Genomic DNA, 17,688 nt, shown 5'->3' on the forward strand with positions numbered 1-17,688 from the left:
TGCTTTGCTCCAGTGATATATCCTTTGTCATGCAGAAGTTTACACTTTCATGAGGTTCTATTAATTAATTGTTGTTCTTAGTGACTGTGCTGTGTCCTGTTCAGAAAGTCTTCTCCTGTGCCAGTGAGTTCAAGCCTACTCCCCACTTTCTCTTCTGTCAGATTCAGAGTATTTGGTCTTACGTTGAGGTTTTTGATTCATTTGGTGTTGAGTTTTGTATGGGGTAATAAATATGGATCTATTTGCATTCTTCTATGCACAGCCATCTAGACTACCAGCACCCTTTGTTGAAGATGCTGCCTTTTTTCTAGTGTGTATTTCTGGCTTCTTTATCAAAAATTAGGTGTCCATAGGTGTGTAGATTTATGTCTGGATGGCTAGGAGGAGCAAGCAGGCTGCTACAGGGCTGAGGGTGAGAATGGATAGATTGTAATGGAGGACTGAGGGATAATAAGTGTTGCCTGAGTCCCTACCAAAAATGGCCACCATTGGTCGCTTGCAGAGAGTGTTTCTGGATATCAGCATCTGACACAAAGAATGGAGGTGGGCTGGAAGGGAAGGTTGGGATGGTCCACAGGGGAAAAACTAAGCTGGATCTTACTTAATTTTCATTCATTTATTTTGTGTGCACATAGGTGGATGTGTGACATGTATCATGATGCCCATGTAGAGTTTAAAGGGCAAATTGTGACAATCAGTTCTTTTCTTCCACCATGTTGGTCTCAGGGATTAAACTTAAGTTGTCAGGCTTGGCAGGAAGCGTGTTTACCTGTTGAACCGTTTGCCAGCCCTCCATAATGGATATTTTAAAAGGCATCTCAAACTCAGCCAAACACATTCCTATATTTTCTTATAACTCGGCCCCTCCCGTCTTTCTAATATTATTGCTCAAACCAGAAGTCTGTAGAATTATTCTCCTCTCTTTTATCCAGTTTATTAGCAGGTCTTGTCAACCTTATTTCTAATACATATTTTAAAATCCATTGACTTCCTGTTACCACTGTGTACAGTCAGTCCATCATTGTTTCTTTTATGGTACGTGGCTGGGTCTTCGTAATGGGCTCCTTATGTTCTTGATTTCGTTGCTAATCCATTTTCCACAGCATTCTGATTTCAAACATAAATAATATCATATTGATTTCTATTTAGACTTTCAATAGCTTCCTAAAACATTCTCAGTAAAATCTTAATTCCTTTGGAAATGAAAAAATTATGTATAGAGATACAACTTCATTACTTAGTATATTAGTCCTTGAAAACAAAACAAAACAAAACAACAACAAAAAAAAAAGATAGAAAGAAAAAAAAACCCAGATAATACCAAGTGTTGGAAGTATGTAGAAAAATGAAATTCTCATTCATTGCTGGTAGGAAACAAAAGTGGTGATAGCCACTATGGGAAAATAATTGCAGTTTTTCAGTAAGTTAAACATGAAATTATAATAATTTTAATTTTAATAATTTACAACATAAAATATAATTTCCTAGTTATATAACTAAAAGCATTGAAAATGGTCATTTAAACAAAAATTATATACAAATGTTTATAGCAAAGCACCTCTGTTCACAATAGTCAAAAAAGTGGCAAGAAACCAATTGGCCACCAATAATTAATGGATAAAGAAAATATGGTATATTCATAAAAGGAGTATTATTTAATCAGAAAAAAAAATAATAAAATAGCGGTAATCCATGCTACAAAGTAGATGAACCCTAAGAATGTTATGCTAAGTCAGAGAAGTTAGACACATGTAGCATAATGTATTTATATGAAATTCCTAGAATTGGTAAGTCCGTAGAGATAGTAAAGATTGGTGGTTGCCAGCAGCTAGAAGAAGGGATAACAGGAAAAAAATGATCCCTGAAGTATATGGGATTTCCTTTTGTTGTAATTAAAAAAAAAATTACTGCGAACAGATAATGGTGATGGCTACATAACACAGTGAATGTAGTGAATTCAGCTGAATTATGCACTTTAAATTGACTAATAGGATATTTTATGTATGTTTTACCAAGACCATGGTTTTGAAAAACTCCAAGCCTCTAGACTGCAAAGCCCCTTATGATCAGGTTCTTATTTTCCTGGCCTCATTTCATACTGCTTTTGCTCTGTTTTGTTTTGGTGTGCATGTATGATGAGTATGTATGCATATTCTTATATGTGGGAGCACGTGTGTGTGTGGATGTAGGAAGAGGTCAGAGTGATGTTGTGTGTCTTCCTCAGTTCCTCTGTGCCTTATATATTAAGATAAGGCCTCACCATAATTACTTATTGAACTAGCCAAATTGTTCCAGGGAACCCATTTCTGTGTGAATTAACTTTTGTTTTCAGTCATTTTTTTTATACATTATTCCTTTGATTTAAGTCATTTCGATCTGAATTATCTACAAACATTCTGTTGCTTTTAACTTATGGGAAACAATAACTCAATTTATTTAGCTAACTTTAAAAATTATAGTATTTGTATTATCTGCTTTGATCTTTTTGTTTTGACAAATTTTAGAGACTGTAAGATGGAGATTGAAGACAAAAAGCAAGAACTCGTTGAAATGGATCAGGCGCTTAAGGAGAGAAATTGGGAGCTAAAGCAAAGAGCAGCTCAGGTTGTTTTATCCTAATTATATTTGAATAAAAATTTCTACCAATGGACAATTATGAAGGGTTTTATAAGTCACTATTTTTTTCTTGTTATAATTTTTGTTTGTTTCTTTTGTTTTGTTTTGTTTTTCAAGACAGGGTTTCTCTGTGTACCTTTGGATCCTGTCTGGGAACTTGCTCTGTAGACCAGGCTGGCCTCAAACTCATAGAGATCCTCCTGCCCCTGCTTCCCGAGTGCTGGGATTAAAGGTGTGTGCCACCACCACTTGGCTTATAAATATTTTTCAAAGTTAGAAATAAATCTTTTTTTTTTTTTTAAGACAAACTTGCTGTTTGACCAGGTTGGCCATGAGTTTATAATCCTCTTGCCTCAGGCTCCCAAATGCTGGCAATATATGACTGGCTGGAAGACTTATGTGTCTTCCTGGGAACTGAATAGGGAGATAAGTTCTTTACCACTAAACTAAAGCTCAGTCTGACCAGTAAGTTTTGAGCATAAAGATTCGCTTGCTACCCTTTAGGTTTTTATTGTGTATCAAAGAACATGTGGTTGAACATGTTACTGTGAGTTAAATGTTGGGGGAACAAGAAATTATTTAGCAGTTTTTATTCCAATATAAATTGGAAGCCAGGGCTGGGGATTTAGCTCAGTGGTAGAGCGCTTAACTAGCAAGCGCAAGGCCCTGGGTTCAGTCCTCAGCTCTGAAAAAAAAAAAAAAAGAAAGAAAGAATATATATAAATTGGAAGCTTGCATCATTTTCTCTTATTTTATATTTTAAGTTTCTATAGCATATAATACTATGGGCTTCAAGTCCCTACTTGAAAAAATACTTCATTTGGGATAAGCTCGTCAGTCATTAATAAAAGAACCTGTTGTAAAAGTACGTTCCAACCACACAAGTTTTTGCATTAAAATAAAATTGAGCAACCAGCTTAATATTACTTGTGTTTAGGTTACACATTTGGATATGACCATTCGTGAGCACAGAGGAGAAATGGAGCAAAAAATAATTAAATTAGAAGGTACTCTTGAGAAATCAGAATTAGAACTTAAAGAATGCAACAAACAGGTAATTATCTTAAAATTTCATATTTTACATTGTTTAAAAATTGACACCATGAGTGTGTACAGAATTCACACGGTGTTTTTGGTGTTGTTTGTGATGATGCATGTTGTTGTGCTGCCCAAATTGGCCTGGAATTCCTGTGCCCTGGGATCCCATACACACCACTGCACATAGCTGTTTTTATAGAATATCAATGTATATACTTATCACAATATATACATGTTTGAATAGGTATAAAACATTTCTGGTAGGAATTACAAGTAATTCTAGAACCTAACTGAAAAAATCATGTGGGAAGGAAACTTTGTGTTCTCTATATTTTTTATATTACATATATATTACCTTTAAAATTATAAAGCCATGTTACATTTGTTTAGTGTACTTGTATAAATAGTGATTGAAGTATTTGCCTGTGGGAGGAGGTGTCAGACTCATTAGGACAAGCTCATTATTCTCATAAGCCTTAAATGAAGTTGGAGTATTTGGTTCCTCATGTATGACAAGTCATCATTGGAAAAGAAACTGAGGGCTATAGCTAGATGTCATCTTCAGAAGAGAACTATTATTTGAAACTGAGCTGCTCTGGGTACCTGAAAACAATGAATAATGACTAGCCAGGGAACCTTGTGGCCACAGTCTCTGGGTGGGAAACTGTTGTATTTAGGCAAGATGAACAGGATAAGTCATGGACATGCTGAGAACTCAGTTATGTGGTAGGAGGCTTAGATTATGAGTATAGTACTTTTGTCCTGCTCTCTAATGAGGAGCAGACCCCAACATCTTGGGTAACTGAAGAGTGATAACCCCAAGCCTGTAGTCATCCAGGGATTGTCTTTCTTCCATGTAGTTTTCCACTGGTAGGACTTTAAACTGAAGTTCAGGTCCAGTGGAAGCACTCAGTTTCCAGAGGATCCTTCCTCCTGTGGGGTGTTTAAATATTGAACAGGGTTTGAAACTTGGACTAGCCAAATGCTCTCGGGAGAATTAGTAGCAACTCCAGGGACTACAAACAGGGACGTGTTTGGAGTTTGTGAACCTGCCTGGTTTACAAGCTACAAAACTAAGTGCAGCCAGAAGTGGCTTTTGGTGTACACACACACAAACACACACACACGCAACCTTGTACAACTGACTCTTCACTGGTCCCAAGCATCTGCTTAAATAGTACAAAGCATAAGAGATTCAAACTTCACCTGCATACTTATTCTCGCCTATTAGACTTCAGTACGAGAGGACCCAGAAAGAAACTACTCCAATACTTTGTCATTTTATTAAATGCCTTTCTATACCCCCTTTTTGCATCTCTTTTCCCTTCTTTTTATTATAATTTTAACATTATGTTTATTTAGTTGTAAAAAACAGCGAATACAGTTTTTACATCCTCTAATTTTGTTTACACATTTTTGCTGCAGGATCAGAATTTTTATCTCTTGCTCTTCTCATTCTATGTTTCTAATATTTTTCTTTTTTCCTTTAAGATAGCTTCTTTCTTTTTCCCCTTTTGCTGTCTCCTTCCTTTATTTTATTTATTATTTTTATATTTACTCAAATTTTTCTTTTCTTTTTAATTGGTTTTTCAAAATAAAGTTTCTCTGTATAATAATCCTGGCTGTCCTCTATGGACCAGGCTGGCCTCAAACTCACAGAGATCTGCCTGCCTTTGTCTCCCAAGTCCTGGGATTAAAGGTGTGTGTCACCACCCAGCCTTTACTCAAGTTTTTTTTTTTTTTTTGGTTTTTCGAGACAGGGTTTCTCTGTGTAGCTTTGTGCCTTTTCCTGGAACTCACTTGGTAGCCCAGGCTGGCCTCGAACTCACAGAGATCCGCCTGGCTCTGCCTCCCAAGTGCTGGGATTAAAGGCGTGCACCACCAACGCCCGGCTTTTACTCAAGTTTTTAACTTTATAGCTTACTATACACGATTTTTTGTGGGTTTTTTTTTGTTTGTTTGTTTGTTTGTTCCATGGTCATCAGTAGGAAAATGGATGGAAATGGAAATTTTTATATAAAGGGAAATACGCCATAAAATAAAAGCCAGTATTGTTTGTTTACTCTTATGAATAGAATCATTTCAAAGGGGAATTATGGGACTGGAGAAATGTCTCAGTGGATAATTGCACTTGCTGCTCTTGGAGAAGACCCAGGTTTGGTTCTTAACAGCCACATGGTAGTTCACAACCATTCTTAGTAACATTTTCAGAGGCTCTATTCCCTCTTCTGACCTCCGTTGATACCTGACATGTTTGTGGTACACATATATACAGGTAGCCAGACACTCATAAAGTAAATCTAACATTAAATTTTACAAGAGGAAGTAGCCAAACTAGATGACCAGGGGTGTTAAGAGAAGGTAATTCAGGGTGAATATGAATTAGCAAAGTACAAGAATGTCTCTCTTGAAATGACATGTGGACCCATTTTTTTGTATGTTAACTAAAGGGAAAATTATGATTTAGGTTTTCATCTTTTAGTGGATTTTAAGTGTTCATAGAATATATAATTATCTTATTATGTAGAATTCTTATACTTACAAATTATGTTCATCTTAAGAAAAGTGGATTTTTTTTGTTTGGTTGGTTTTTGTTTTTTGAGACAGGGTTTCTCTGTGAAGCCCTAGCTGTCCTGGAACTCACTTTGTAGACCAGGTTGTCCTCAATCTCATGTAGATCTGCCTCCTTCTGCTTCCTGAGTGTTGGTACTAAAGGCATGCATCACCATACCCTGCTAGGAAAAGTATATTTTAGAGATTTAGTTTTATTTTATGTGAGTGGGTGTTTTGCCTGCATGCATGTTTATGAATCATGTGCATACAGTACCCTCAGGCCAGAAGAGGGCACTAGATTCCTTAGAACTAGAATTACATATGGTTGTGCAATGCCACGTGGGTGCTGGGAACTGAACCCAGGTCCTCTGCAAAAGCAGTAAGTGTACTTAACCACTGTGCCATCTCTTTAGTCCCAGAAAAATAATTTTTAAAATTTGATTTTAGTTATTTTTGTTGTTCTTATTTTTGTGACAGGGTCTTACTGTGTAGTCTAGTCTGGCTTTGAACTCATTATCCTTCTGCCTCAACCTCCAAAATGCTGCATTGCTAGTTTGGACCTCCATGTTCTGCCTGCTTTTAGATATTTTATACATAAGTGGTTGATGTTTGACTTAGAACACAGTTATGAGTAAATTATATTTTCTTATTTGTATTAATAATGGTCATCTGTTTGAAATTCAGGTAGAAAGTTTAAATGAAAAGTTGCAAAATGCCAAAGAACAGCTTCGCGAAAAGGAGTTTATAATGCTCCAGAATGAACAGGAGATAAGTCAACTGAAAAAGGAGACTGAAAGAACACAACAGAGGATGAAAGAAATGGAAAGTGTAAGCAAGTTATTTTATACATAAGGGAAAAGTAATGAAATGAATATGCTTGTTTAAGGTGTTTACCCTGGTGTAGCCTTGTTTCTTGGGTCCCTTGCCGCCCTTCCCCCCGCCCCCAAGTAAACACACAGAGAGGCTTATATTATTTACAAATTGTGTGGCCTATGACAGGCTTCTTGCTAGCTAGTTCTTATAACTTAACTTATTTCTATTAATCTATAAGCTGCCACGTGGCCGTGGCATTACTGGTACTATCACATCTTGCTTCTCCTAGCGGTGCTGGCGTCTCTTCACACTCTTCCTTTCTCTTTCTTGTCTCTATTCTTTCCTGCCTGCATCCAATCTGCCTCGCCATAGGCCAGAGCAGCTTATTTATTAACTAATGGGAACAACATATATTCACAGCATACATAATGACATCTCCCAGCACCCTGGTTCTATTTATTTTAACACCTTGGTTTTAAAATATAGAAACTATGCTCTAAGTTTTTAAAAAATAATTATTTGTGCCAGATACTGTTAGTTCTTTTGACCTTTAAAAATATTTTATTACGCTGGTTTTGGTGTAGACAAGGACACTGTCTTATATGCTTTGTGTTCCCTAACTTTGCCATGTTATATTTTACATAGTAAATCCATAGTATATGCTTTTTATCAATAAATATTTAATATGTAAATATACTGTGCATTAGGATTGAAGATATAGATACTAAAAAGTTACAGGGACTTGAGGAATTTCACCCAGAAACTGACAAATGAAAACTGAGTATTATTTCAGCCAAGAGCACTTTGTTACCAGAGGATCATAGTTAACTTGATGACTTGTTATCAGTTTAATGTGTATTGTGGTTGAATCTATTCAACATCCTTGTCTTTTTAAAAAGTGAATTTGTTTCTGTGAGCTGTAATGGACATAACTTTCTCATTGTCAAAAACTTTGGAATTTCAGCAATCACTATTGTGTTTGGTTGCTTATGTCTCTCCCTATAGAACATAAACTGTGTTAGAGAAGGCACTTTGTCTCCTTTTCCATTCCTGTTTTCTGACCATCCTTAGCTGTATATTATCATGTACTAAGCATGAGTTATTATTTATTGAGTTAATTATAAACATAAGTGAAGCAGAGTCTCTAAGAGCAAGTTTGGACAACAGTGTGGTAGAAATGATTGATGGCCCTGTCATGTTGGTTTCCTAACAGTGAATGACTAAAATTATTTGCATAGCTAATTATATTCATTTATATCCTGGGCCTAAATGCCAGATACTAAGGCTCTAGTAATTAGTACTTGCTTTTTTCCATTTTCTTCCTTGAAGTCAAGTGTCATTAACTCTGTCAAACCTGCCTCAGGTTTTATTTTAATTTTAGTTAGAATTGTTTTGTAGTTTGAGTTTCTTTGGATTTTGGAGTATTTATGTCTTCAGAATTGCTCAAATCTGAATGCATACATGTTTTATATTTACTATATATATCTCATATGAAAATAATTTATAGATTATTTTAATAAGCTTATTTATCAAAAAGTTTCATAGTGTGGAATTTTTTTTTTTTTTTTTTTTTTTTTTTTTGGTTTTTTGAGGCAGGGTTTTTCTGTGTAGCTTTGCACCTTTCCTGGAACTCACTTGGTAGCCCAGGCTGGCCCCGAACTCACAGAGATCCACCTGCCTCTGCCTCCTGAGTGCTGGGATTAAAGGTGTGCTCCACCACCGCCCGGCTATAGTGTGGAATTTTCTATCTCAGTCAAATTAATACAAAGTTTTTTTGGGGGGTCATGGGGAGTATTTCTGATTTTGGGTTTCCAGATAAGAAATACTTAACCTGTTGTTTACTAGGAATTTAAATGTTTAATAACATTTCAGAAGGAATAATAGCTGAAGTGACAATGTTCACCTTCATAGAGAATCTACAACCAGATGTGTAGATTGTGAATTTTAATTCTATATTCCATGCCAGTACCTATCATCTATCTATCTATCTATCTATCTATCTATCTATCTATCTATCTATCTATTATAGGAGTATGCACTCATGTTTGTGTAGGCTTGAAGACAGTCTTGGGTATTATTCCTGAAGAGGTCATTTTTCAGGAGCCATCTACTTGTTTTTGTTTTGTTTTTTGAGACGGGGTCTTATGTAGCTCAGACTAGTTTTGAACTCCCTGTGTAGTAGAAGATGACTTTAAACTCTCTTCTGATCTCCTCCTTTTCCCACAAGTCCTGGGATTGCATTGTGTGCTACCATACTTGGTTTTATATGGTGCTGAGGTGAGAACCCAGAGTTTTGGGAATGTTAGTCAAGCTCTACTAAATGAGCTACAAACTCCCCTCCTCTCACCTCGTTTTGTGAGACAGGGACTCACTGTATAGCCCAATTAGTTTAAATAATCAAATGTTATGGTTTTTTATTTGTTTGTTTGTTTCTGGTCTTAGTATTTGATACTGTTTTGTAAATGGTACATGCATTATGATAAAAGGTTATATAACTTGTGTGCATTAAAGTCATGCAGAATATTTCAGTTAGAGTGGTGGTATATATCTCTAATCTCAGCATTCTGGAAGAAGGATCTCAAGTTGAAGGTTAGCCGAGACTACTCAGTGTCTTTCTAGGCAAACCTGGGCAAGGTAGCAAGACCCCCCAACTAAGATAGATAAGTAAATAAAGTTCTTGCTGTCAAAGTACATGCCTGTTATTCTGCCCACCCAGAATGGTGAGACAGAAGACCAGAAGTCTGAGACCAGTCTGAGAAACCTTCTTTCAAAATGCAGTTTTTAAATGTGGCTGGAGGCCAGGCGTGGTGGCGCATGCCTTTAATCCTAGAACTTTGGAGCCAGAGGCTGGTGGATCTCTAAGTTTGAGGCCAGCCTGGTCTACAGAGCGAGTTCCAGGACAGCCAGGGCTGTTACTTAAAGAAACTGTCTCAAAAAACACGAACAAACAAATAAAATTAAAAAGTAAAAAGGGGCTGAGGATGTGTGGGTGACAGAGCACTTGGTCAGCATGTTGAGGCTCTAGGTTTAATCCCTAGGGTGAAAAACGTTCCCAGTTTATTATAGTTTTGTCATTTTATTATCAGTAAGGCTTTAAAAAATATTATAGTGGGAGATACTGGTTTTATTGTATGTTTTATAAAGATATAATTGTAGGGAAATTCTCCTATGAAAACAAGGAAGCAAATTGTATGTATATACTTTATAACTATATATTTCATTTTGAAACACACAAATATCTTATGCTTTTCAGGTTATAAAAGAGCAGGAAGAGTACATTGCTACCCAGTACAAGGAGGTCATTGATTTGGGGCAAGAATTAAGACTAACCCAGGAGCAAATGCAGAGCTCTCGTTCTGAACTGGTGGAGGCTCGTCGCCAAGAAGTCCAAGCGCAGAGAGAAATAGAAAGACTCTCTAGTGAATTGGAGGATATAAAGCAACTCTCTAAAGAAAAAGTAATCCTATTTTAAATAATTTTATATTACTGAGGAATTTTTAATTTTATGTTATATACATATTACTACAGTTTTTTAAAGAAAAAGTTTAACTTATTATATTTAGGTTTTAAATTCTTTGTAATATAATATTTTATAATAAAAACCCTTCATAAATGAATTCTGGCTACACTAGTTCTCAGTAAGTTGAGGTATTTAGCGCTTTTAGATTTTCAAGTGTTTGAGTCATCTTCTAAGTAAAAACTGTCAAAAATTTTAAGTGTTACAAAAACCTCAGTTCAGATGCTCTGTGATGGTAAAGTATATTAAAAATCAAGAGTACTAACAAAAAATTATTTCTTTAAAAGTTAGCAACTCATTTAAAGAGTGTTTAGATTGATAGACTTGGTTTAATAATTAGACCTTGAGTAAAATGTTTATTTTTATTCTGGAAATTCTTGTAAGTTTTCTGCTTTCTCTTAATGCTTAGTAATTCATCATAGGAATATATTTAAAACATTTTTACCTTTAGTTTTTGTTAGGCTTAGTTATATTTTTATTCACATTTCTGGATTATTAGAGTAACTAAGAATATATAGGAAAATTTATTAGTGATATAACAGGTATCTGAGTGTTTACATAAAAATGGGAAAGTGTCTACAGTAGCATGAATCTTAAAGGTACTTATTAATAAAATCAAACCTGAGGCCAGTTATTGGGGCGAATGCTGGAAGATCAGAGAAGCAGAACAAGCCACAGCTACCTCACCTTGCCAGTTCCTCAGCTGATCCTCTTTCCTCAGACTGGAAGCCTCTGTGCCCTCATCCAGAATGGGTCTCAGCTGAACTGCTGCTCCCGAGCCTAAAAGCTTAACTAGCCAAAATGCTTCTAGTTTCTGGTTCTCACGCCTTATATACCTTCCTGCTTTCTATCATCACTCCCTGGGATTAAAGGCTTGAGTCACCATTCTTGGCTGTATCCTTGAACATATGGATTTCTGACTCTGGAATGCTAGGATTAAAGGTGTGTGCTACCACTGCCTATCCTCTATGTTTAATATTGTGGCTGTTCTGTCTCTGACCCCAGATAAGTTTATTAGAGTACACAATATTTCGGGGAACACAATACCACCACATTTCCCCTTTTTTGTCTAAAATTAAAAAAAGATTATAACTAATACAAGAAAAACTATCCAATAAGTATATACAATATATACAGTCAGGAGTTACATTAACAATGTCTAGTCCACTAACATTTGACAGATTCTGATAAAAACTTCATTATATATTTTGACAATGTCCAGTCCAATAATATTTGATAAACTCAGACAAAAATTTTCATTACTTATCCTATGTAAAACAAGTAGTTCCTTTTTAAAAGTATTTTTTCTTTTCATAATAGATTCAGTAATCTACCTTTTGTCATTTTTATATCTTCCTCCTTTTTCTTTTTAGAGTAGATTCTATTATCTACCCATTTATCTTATTTATCTTATTTCTCAGAGTAGATTTGATGATCTACCTCATATCTATATTCTCTTTTTTCTTTTTCTTTTTTTTTTTAAACAAAAGTTCTGAATCTATCCTCCATGTTCAGCTTTTCAGTACACATTTCAGTACAAATAAAATATCACCATAGTCTACTTTTATCTCATTTCTATTCTTTGTTGGTAATTTCTGAGTTTAGTATAATTTGTTTTATTTGATAAGCTAAACTCATTTCTCAAAATAAGTTTAAATGAGAGATTATTTAAATTGAAAGTTTTATAATACAATTTAATCCTAAACTAAATGTAGATTCATATTTATCTTTTGGTTTGGGTCAAATATTGATTCCTTTTATGAATAATCTGATTTGAATTTTATTTAGTCTGTTTACATAAGCCATAGTGATATTCCATTCTCTGTAGTTATTTTAGTTTCTTTCTAGTAGAGGGAGACTTAAAATTATAGAATATCTGGTTTTGTTCTTGTTGTTGGGGGAATGTGTGTGTTACTTCCAAATAGTTTGTAACAGTTTCGACTGGTTCTAAATGGATAGCAGATGTTTGTAACTCTTGTTGAGTTGTTTCAAACTTTTAACTTAGTTCTTACTTTAAAATATTTCCATACATATTTCATCAATGTTTCCCCTTATCCATGATGGATGCACATTTCAAAGGCCCTTAGTAGATGTATGAAACTACAGATGTTACTGAACCCTATATACACATACTGTACTCTTTGAGATAGGCACTTCTGGGCCAGTACTAAATCAAATGAGGGTTCCTGGAACACAGGTATTATGATAACATGATAACCAATAAACAAGCAGGTAGAAAACAGTGTAGCTATGCTGGACAAACAGATGATTCATGGTCATCAGGCTGTTTAGAACAGTTTACAATGTTCAACCTATAAATTGTTTATTTCTGTAATTTCATATTTATTATCTTTGGACTGTTGTTGACTTCAGGTTGCTGAAACTGCAGCGAGTAAAACAACAAAAAACAAAACCTCTTTCACTCAAGGGGGGACTACTACATGTAATAAAATTTTGTTACTAAAATCACAAACACAACTTGTACTAGTTAACACAAGTAGGTTTGGATAAAAATGCATATCATGGCTGGAGAGATGGCTCAGCAGTTCAGAGCACTGGCTGCCTGGTTGCTCTTTAGAGGACCCAGCTTCAATTCCCCGCATCTACATGGTGGCTAACAACTATCTGTCTAACAACGATCTGTAGCTCCAGTTCCAGGGGTTAGCTCTTCTTATGGCCTCCATGGGTACCAGGCGCACAAGTTGTGCACATACAGGCCAAAACATGCCTAGAGATTTAAAAAAGAATACAGATTATTCTTATAAAAAGCAAATAATCCATATGGTGAAAAAAAATGCACAGGAACACCTGAGAGGAGGCTGTTATCTGCCAAATGGAGATAATTATTTGCTGAAGTTAGCATTTTATGGGTCTTTGTTTCACAGAAAGTATTGGCTAGTGAACTCATGTAGCAAATAATATACTAATGCCTTCTTTTGGTCTTCTCTAAAATGTCTATATTTTAAGTGTATCATACAAATTAGCTCGGTGGGCTGGAGAGATGGCTCAGAGAGAGGGCTGCTCTTCCAGAGGTCCTGAGTTCAATTCCCAGCAACCACATGGTAGCTCACAACCATCTGTAATGAGATCTGATGCCCTCTTCTGGCATAAAGTCCATAGAGCACTCATACATAAAATAAATAAATAAATCTTTTTCTTAAAAAAGCTAGCTTGGCACGTGTATTTACTTACATAAAGACTAGCTTGTTTCCACTAAGGCACTGAATTCATTTAGTTATGATAAACCAAATCAGCTACCTATATAACTTTGATTCAACATGTCATTTTTAAGGAAGCTCATGGAAATCGTTTGGCTGAAGAACTAGGGGCTTCTCAAGTACGTGAAGCTCATTTAGAAGCAAGAATGCAAGCGGAGATAAAGAAATTATCCTTAGAAGTGCAGTCTCTCAAAGAAGCTTATCACATGGAGGTAAAGAGAAATATAATCTGTGTCAGTAGCCCTACTGAAATGAACTGACCTACTAAGATGGAACTATGAGGCTAGTTCTTGAAATTCTCATTGTAAATTAATATATTGTAATCTTCCTTTTAAGTTAAATACATACCTTGCACTTACTATCCTTTCACTTAAAAAGTTATTGTGCTCTAGATGTAAGAGGTCTAGTTCTTGAGGCAGACATCTTGAATCTAAGTCCTGTTTGATAACTGTATGACCATGGATAACCTCTCCTTATTTAACCTCTCCAAGATGTGTATAATGATAAGAGCTATCTCATAGGACTGTCATAAGGAATAAATTAATTACTATGTGTGAAGTTCTTTTATTAGAGTCTGACTTATCATTATTGACTGTAGAACTTGTGGAAAACAAACTGGAAATAATTATAGACATAAACCATTTTATGTGATGTGAATATACTCTAAAGCACTTTGTAATTTTTTTTTTTTTTTTTTGGTTTTTCGAGACAGGGTTTCTCTGTGTAGCTTTGCGCCTTTCCTGGAACTCACTTGGTAGCCCAGGCTGGCCTCGAACTCACTTTGTAATTTCTAACCTCTGGTCTGATAGTAAATTAGAGAAGTAGTACTAGAATCGTTTTATCAATATGTTCTGAACCTTTATAAAAATGAACAGTATTATTAATTAAAGTATTTTTTATTTTTTAAAACATTTGAAAATATTACCCCAAATCTTTCATTTCTTAATATTTATTGAGTTTGGTGCTAAGAAAGCATTTTTCTGTAAAACAAAGACTACAAATGCATTTGTATTAAACTTTTCTTTTTTCCTTGAAACAGTGTCTCATTATGTAGCGCTGGCTATCCTGGAACTCACTATGTAGAACAGGCTGACCATGAACTGACAGATTTGCCTGCCTCTGCCTCCTGGGTGCTAGAATTAAAGATGTATGCCACTATACCCAGCTTTTGTGAGGCTTTGAGGTAGGGACAGGGGCACTTGTAACTTATATCTTATTTAAGTACATTTAGATTCAGATCTCTTTAAAAACTTAATGCCTGCAAAATGAAACACAGTTTCAAGCTGTTTAAGAATACACTTCTTATACTATTTGTAACCTTTTATTATCAGAAGCAACTATTAGTCCATTTTAGGTATTTGCCATTTACTGCTCAGATGCTCTAATCTGTTGTCTGTAGTTATCCACTTTAAGCCATTAATTTTATAAATTACCTAAAGTTAAGTATAAGCAGATAATTCATAAAAATTGTTTAAACAAATAGTTCCAGGGGCTAGAGCTATGACTCAGCTAGAAATGCTTCTCTTGCAGAGGATCCAGATTCATTCCCCAGCACTCAAGTAGCAGCTCACCAATGTCTATAACTCTAGTTCCAAGGTGATATGACACCATCTTCTGACCTCCACGGGCACCAGGCATACATGTAGCAAAATACTCATACACATAAAATTAAAAAATAAAATGAAATTCAGGGTTGGAGATATGACTCAGCAATTAAGAACCTAATTGCTCTTCAAAGGACCTTTGATTCTCAGCACCTGTATCAGTGGCTTACACCCACCTGTAACTCCAGTGCCTGCAGAGCTGATGCCTCTGGCTTTTGCAAGCATTTGCTAACCTATTTACTTACACACACACACACACACACACACACACACACACACACACACACGAGTTAAAAATAAAATAAATATCTTTAAAAGAGATTTTAGTGTTTTTTAGTATGTGGGGATAATATTTTTAAGTACGACATATATAATTTGTATAAAATATTTTTTCTATTTAATTGTTAACAAAGATTTAGTTTTAAAGTGTATGTGTTGTTTCTATATAAAATGAGAGGGCCGAACCAGGCACACTTGTACATGCCTGTAATCCCAGCATTTGAGAGAAACAGAAGTTCAAGGTCATCCTTGGCTACATAGCAAGGGTTTGAGGCCAGTTTGGGCTACATGAGATCATGTCTCAAGAAACCCTAATAAATAAGTAAATATATATAAAATGAGAAGATATGCTATTATTTTACATCCTGGCTGCAGTTTCTACTCCCTCTTTTTCTCCCAGTCCCCCCTCACCTCTCTGTTCCCACCTCCAACCCCCTAGTCCACTCCTCCTTCGTTTCTGTTCAGGAAAGGGTAGATATACTATTGCAGTAATAGTTTTAAAAGGAATTGCCAGTTTTTATTTTTAATTTTATGTGTATGAGTCTTTTGCCTGAATGTGTTTCTGTGTACTATGGGTGTGAAGTCTCTGAGGGGGCCAGAAGAGGATGTTGAATGCCCTGAAACCGGTGTTGGAAATGAACCCTAGTCCTCTGGAAGAGCTAGTGCTCTTAACTACTGAGGCATCTCACCAGCTCTAGGAATTACTAATTTTAACACTGTTTTTTTTCTTTCTTTAAAAAAAAAAATGTATGCCGGGCGGTGGTGGCGCACGCCTTTAATCCCAGCACTCGGGAGGCAGAGCCAGGCGAATCTCTGTGAGTTCGAGGCCAGCCTGGGCTACCAAGTGATTTCCAGGAGAGGCACAAAGCTACACAGAGAAACCCTGTCTCGAAAAACCAAAAAAAAAAAAAAAAAAAAAAAAGTTTGGCCAACCCAAAATTTAGGTTTCAGATTCATCAGAAAAATCATTTAATAATTGCAAAATTATTGTGGAGTGAGAATGATTTTTGCTATTTTATATTAAGTACTTATTACAGAAAAATTTAAACATTAAAATGGATGGAATAATAGAAATAGAATAAATCTCCATATCAATTGTGACAAATTACTTACTTTTTCTTTTATTTAAAGGGAATACTTTGGGGTATGAAAAAGAACATTGGTAGTAATCATACCAGGTCACTAGATATAAAACTCAGATAATTTTAGGCATTTTTGGAAGTATGGTCAATATATCTTTACCCTCACTCACTTTCCTACCATCCTCCCAGTCATATACTATTTTGATAAGTAAATCCATGTATCAATAGTTTATCAATTGAACTATTATTTCTTTTTTTAAATTTTTTTTTTTGAGACAGGGTTTCTCTGTGGAACAGTCTGGCCTCAAATCACAGAGATTCACCTGTCTTTGCCTCCCAAGTGCTGAGATTAAAGACATGTGTCACCACCTCCCGGTTTATTAATTACTTCTAATTGAAGGGCTGTTTGAAAAAAATGTTCTAATAAACTGCAGTGGTATTTTCACATCACAAAATTGAGAACTTTTTTTGTTAAGTGTTAAATATTCTTTATGTAATATTATACATAAACCACCCTAAAATGCATTCAGTCCATAGGGAATTCCAATTGGTATTTTCAAGAGCAGACAGTTGCTTCCTGATGTTTAACCATATTGCCTGTACCAGGCCAGTGAAGACAGTGAGTCTTCTGCTTGGTTCTGAGACAGTAAAGAGATGTTTACCAGTGTTTAAATATATTTATATAGCCAGTTATATAAACTTAAGTATAATATAAATTAAGTATGGGTTTTGAGGTGACATCCCCCATCTTTGGATAAAAGCGAAGATTAATAAAGTCCAATCCTATCTTGAGAAAGGGAAAGCAGTGATCATGAAGTATAATAAGGTAAAAAAGATGAATTATTAGATACTGATTTATTTAGTGCTTTACTTAAATCACTGCTTATATTACTTATTTGCCAAGCATGATTTACTTGTTACCTGGAACATAATAACCTGGTGAAATAGCTGAAACAATGAGTCATTGC

The 17,688-nt window shown here is 35.3% G+C and overlaps 1 protein-coding gene across 6 annotated transcripts in view; it reads left to right on the plus strand.

Moving 5' to 3' along the window:
• The window catches only part of Ccdc18 (coiled-coil domain containing 18), a 128,279-nt gene that overhangs the window by 89,844 nt on the left and 20,747 nt on the right, over positions 1–17,688 (plus strand). For all 6 annotated transcript variants that reach the window (XR_009381674.1, XR_009381673.1, XM_059274933.1 and 3 more), the window contains exons 23-27: positions 2,505–2,604; positions 3,554–3,670; positions 6,892–7,035; positions 10,274–10,477; positions 13,830–13,967. Coding sequence is in view for 4 of the 6 variants with exons in the window: in XM_059274933.1 (XP_059130916.1) it covers positions 2,505–2,604; positions 3,554–3,670; positions 6,892–7,035; positions 10,274–10,477; positions 13,830–13,967 (703 nt within the window). In the remaining 2 variants the exon portion in view is untranslated. The remainder of the gene's footprint in view (positions 1–2,504; positions 2,605–3,553; positions 3,671–6,891; positions 7,036–10,273; positions 10,478–13,829; positions 13,968–17,688) is intronic.

The sequence above is a fragment of the Peromyscus eremicus genome, chromosome 10 (assembly GCF_949786415.1).
Source record: "Peromyscus eremicus chromosome 10, PerEre_H2_v1, whole genome shotgun sequence".
Taxonomy (NCBI): Eukaryota; Metazoa; Chordata; class Mammalia; order Rodentia; family Cricetidae; genus Peromyscus; species Peromyscus eremicus.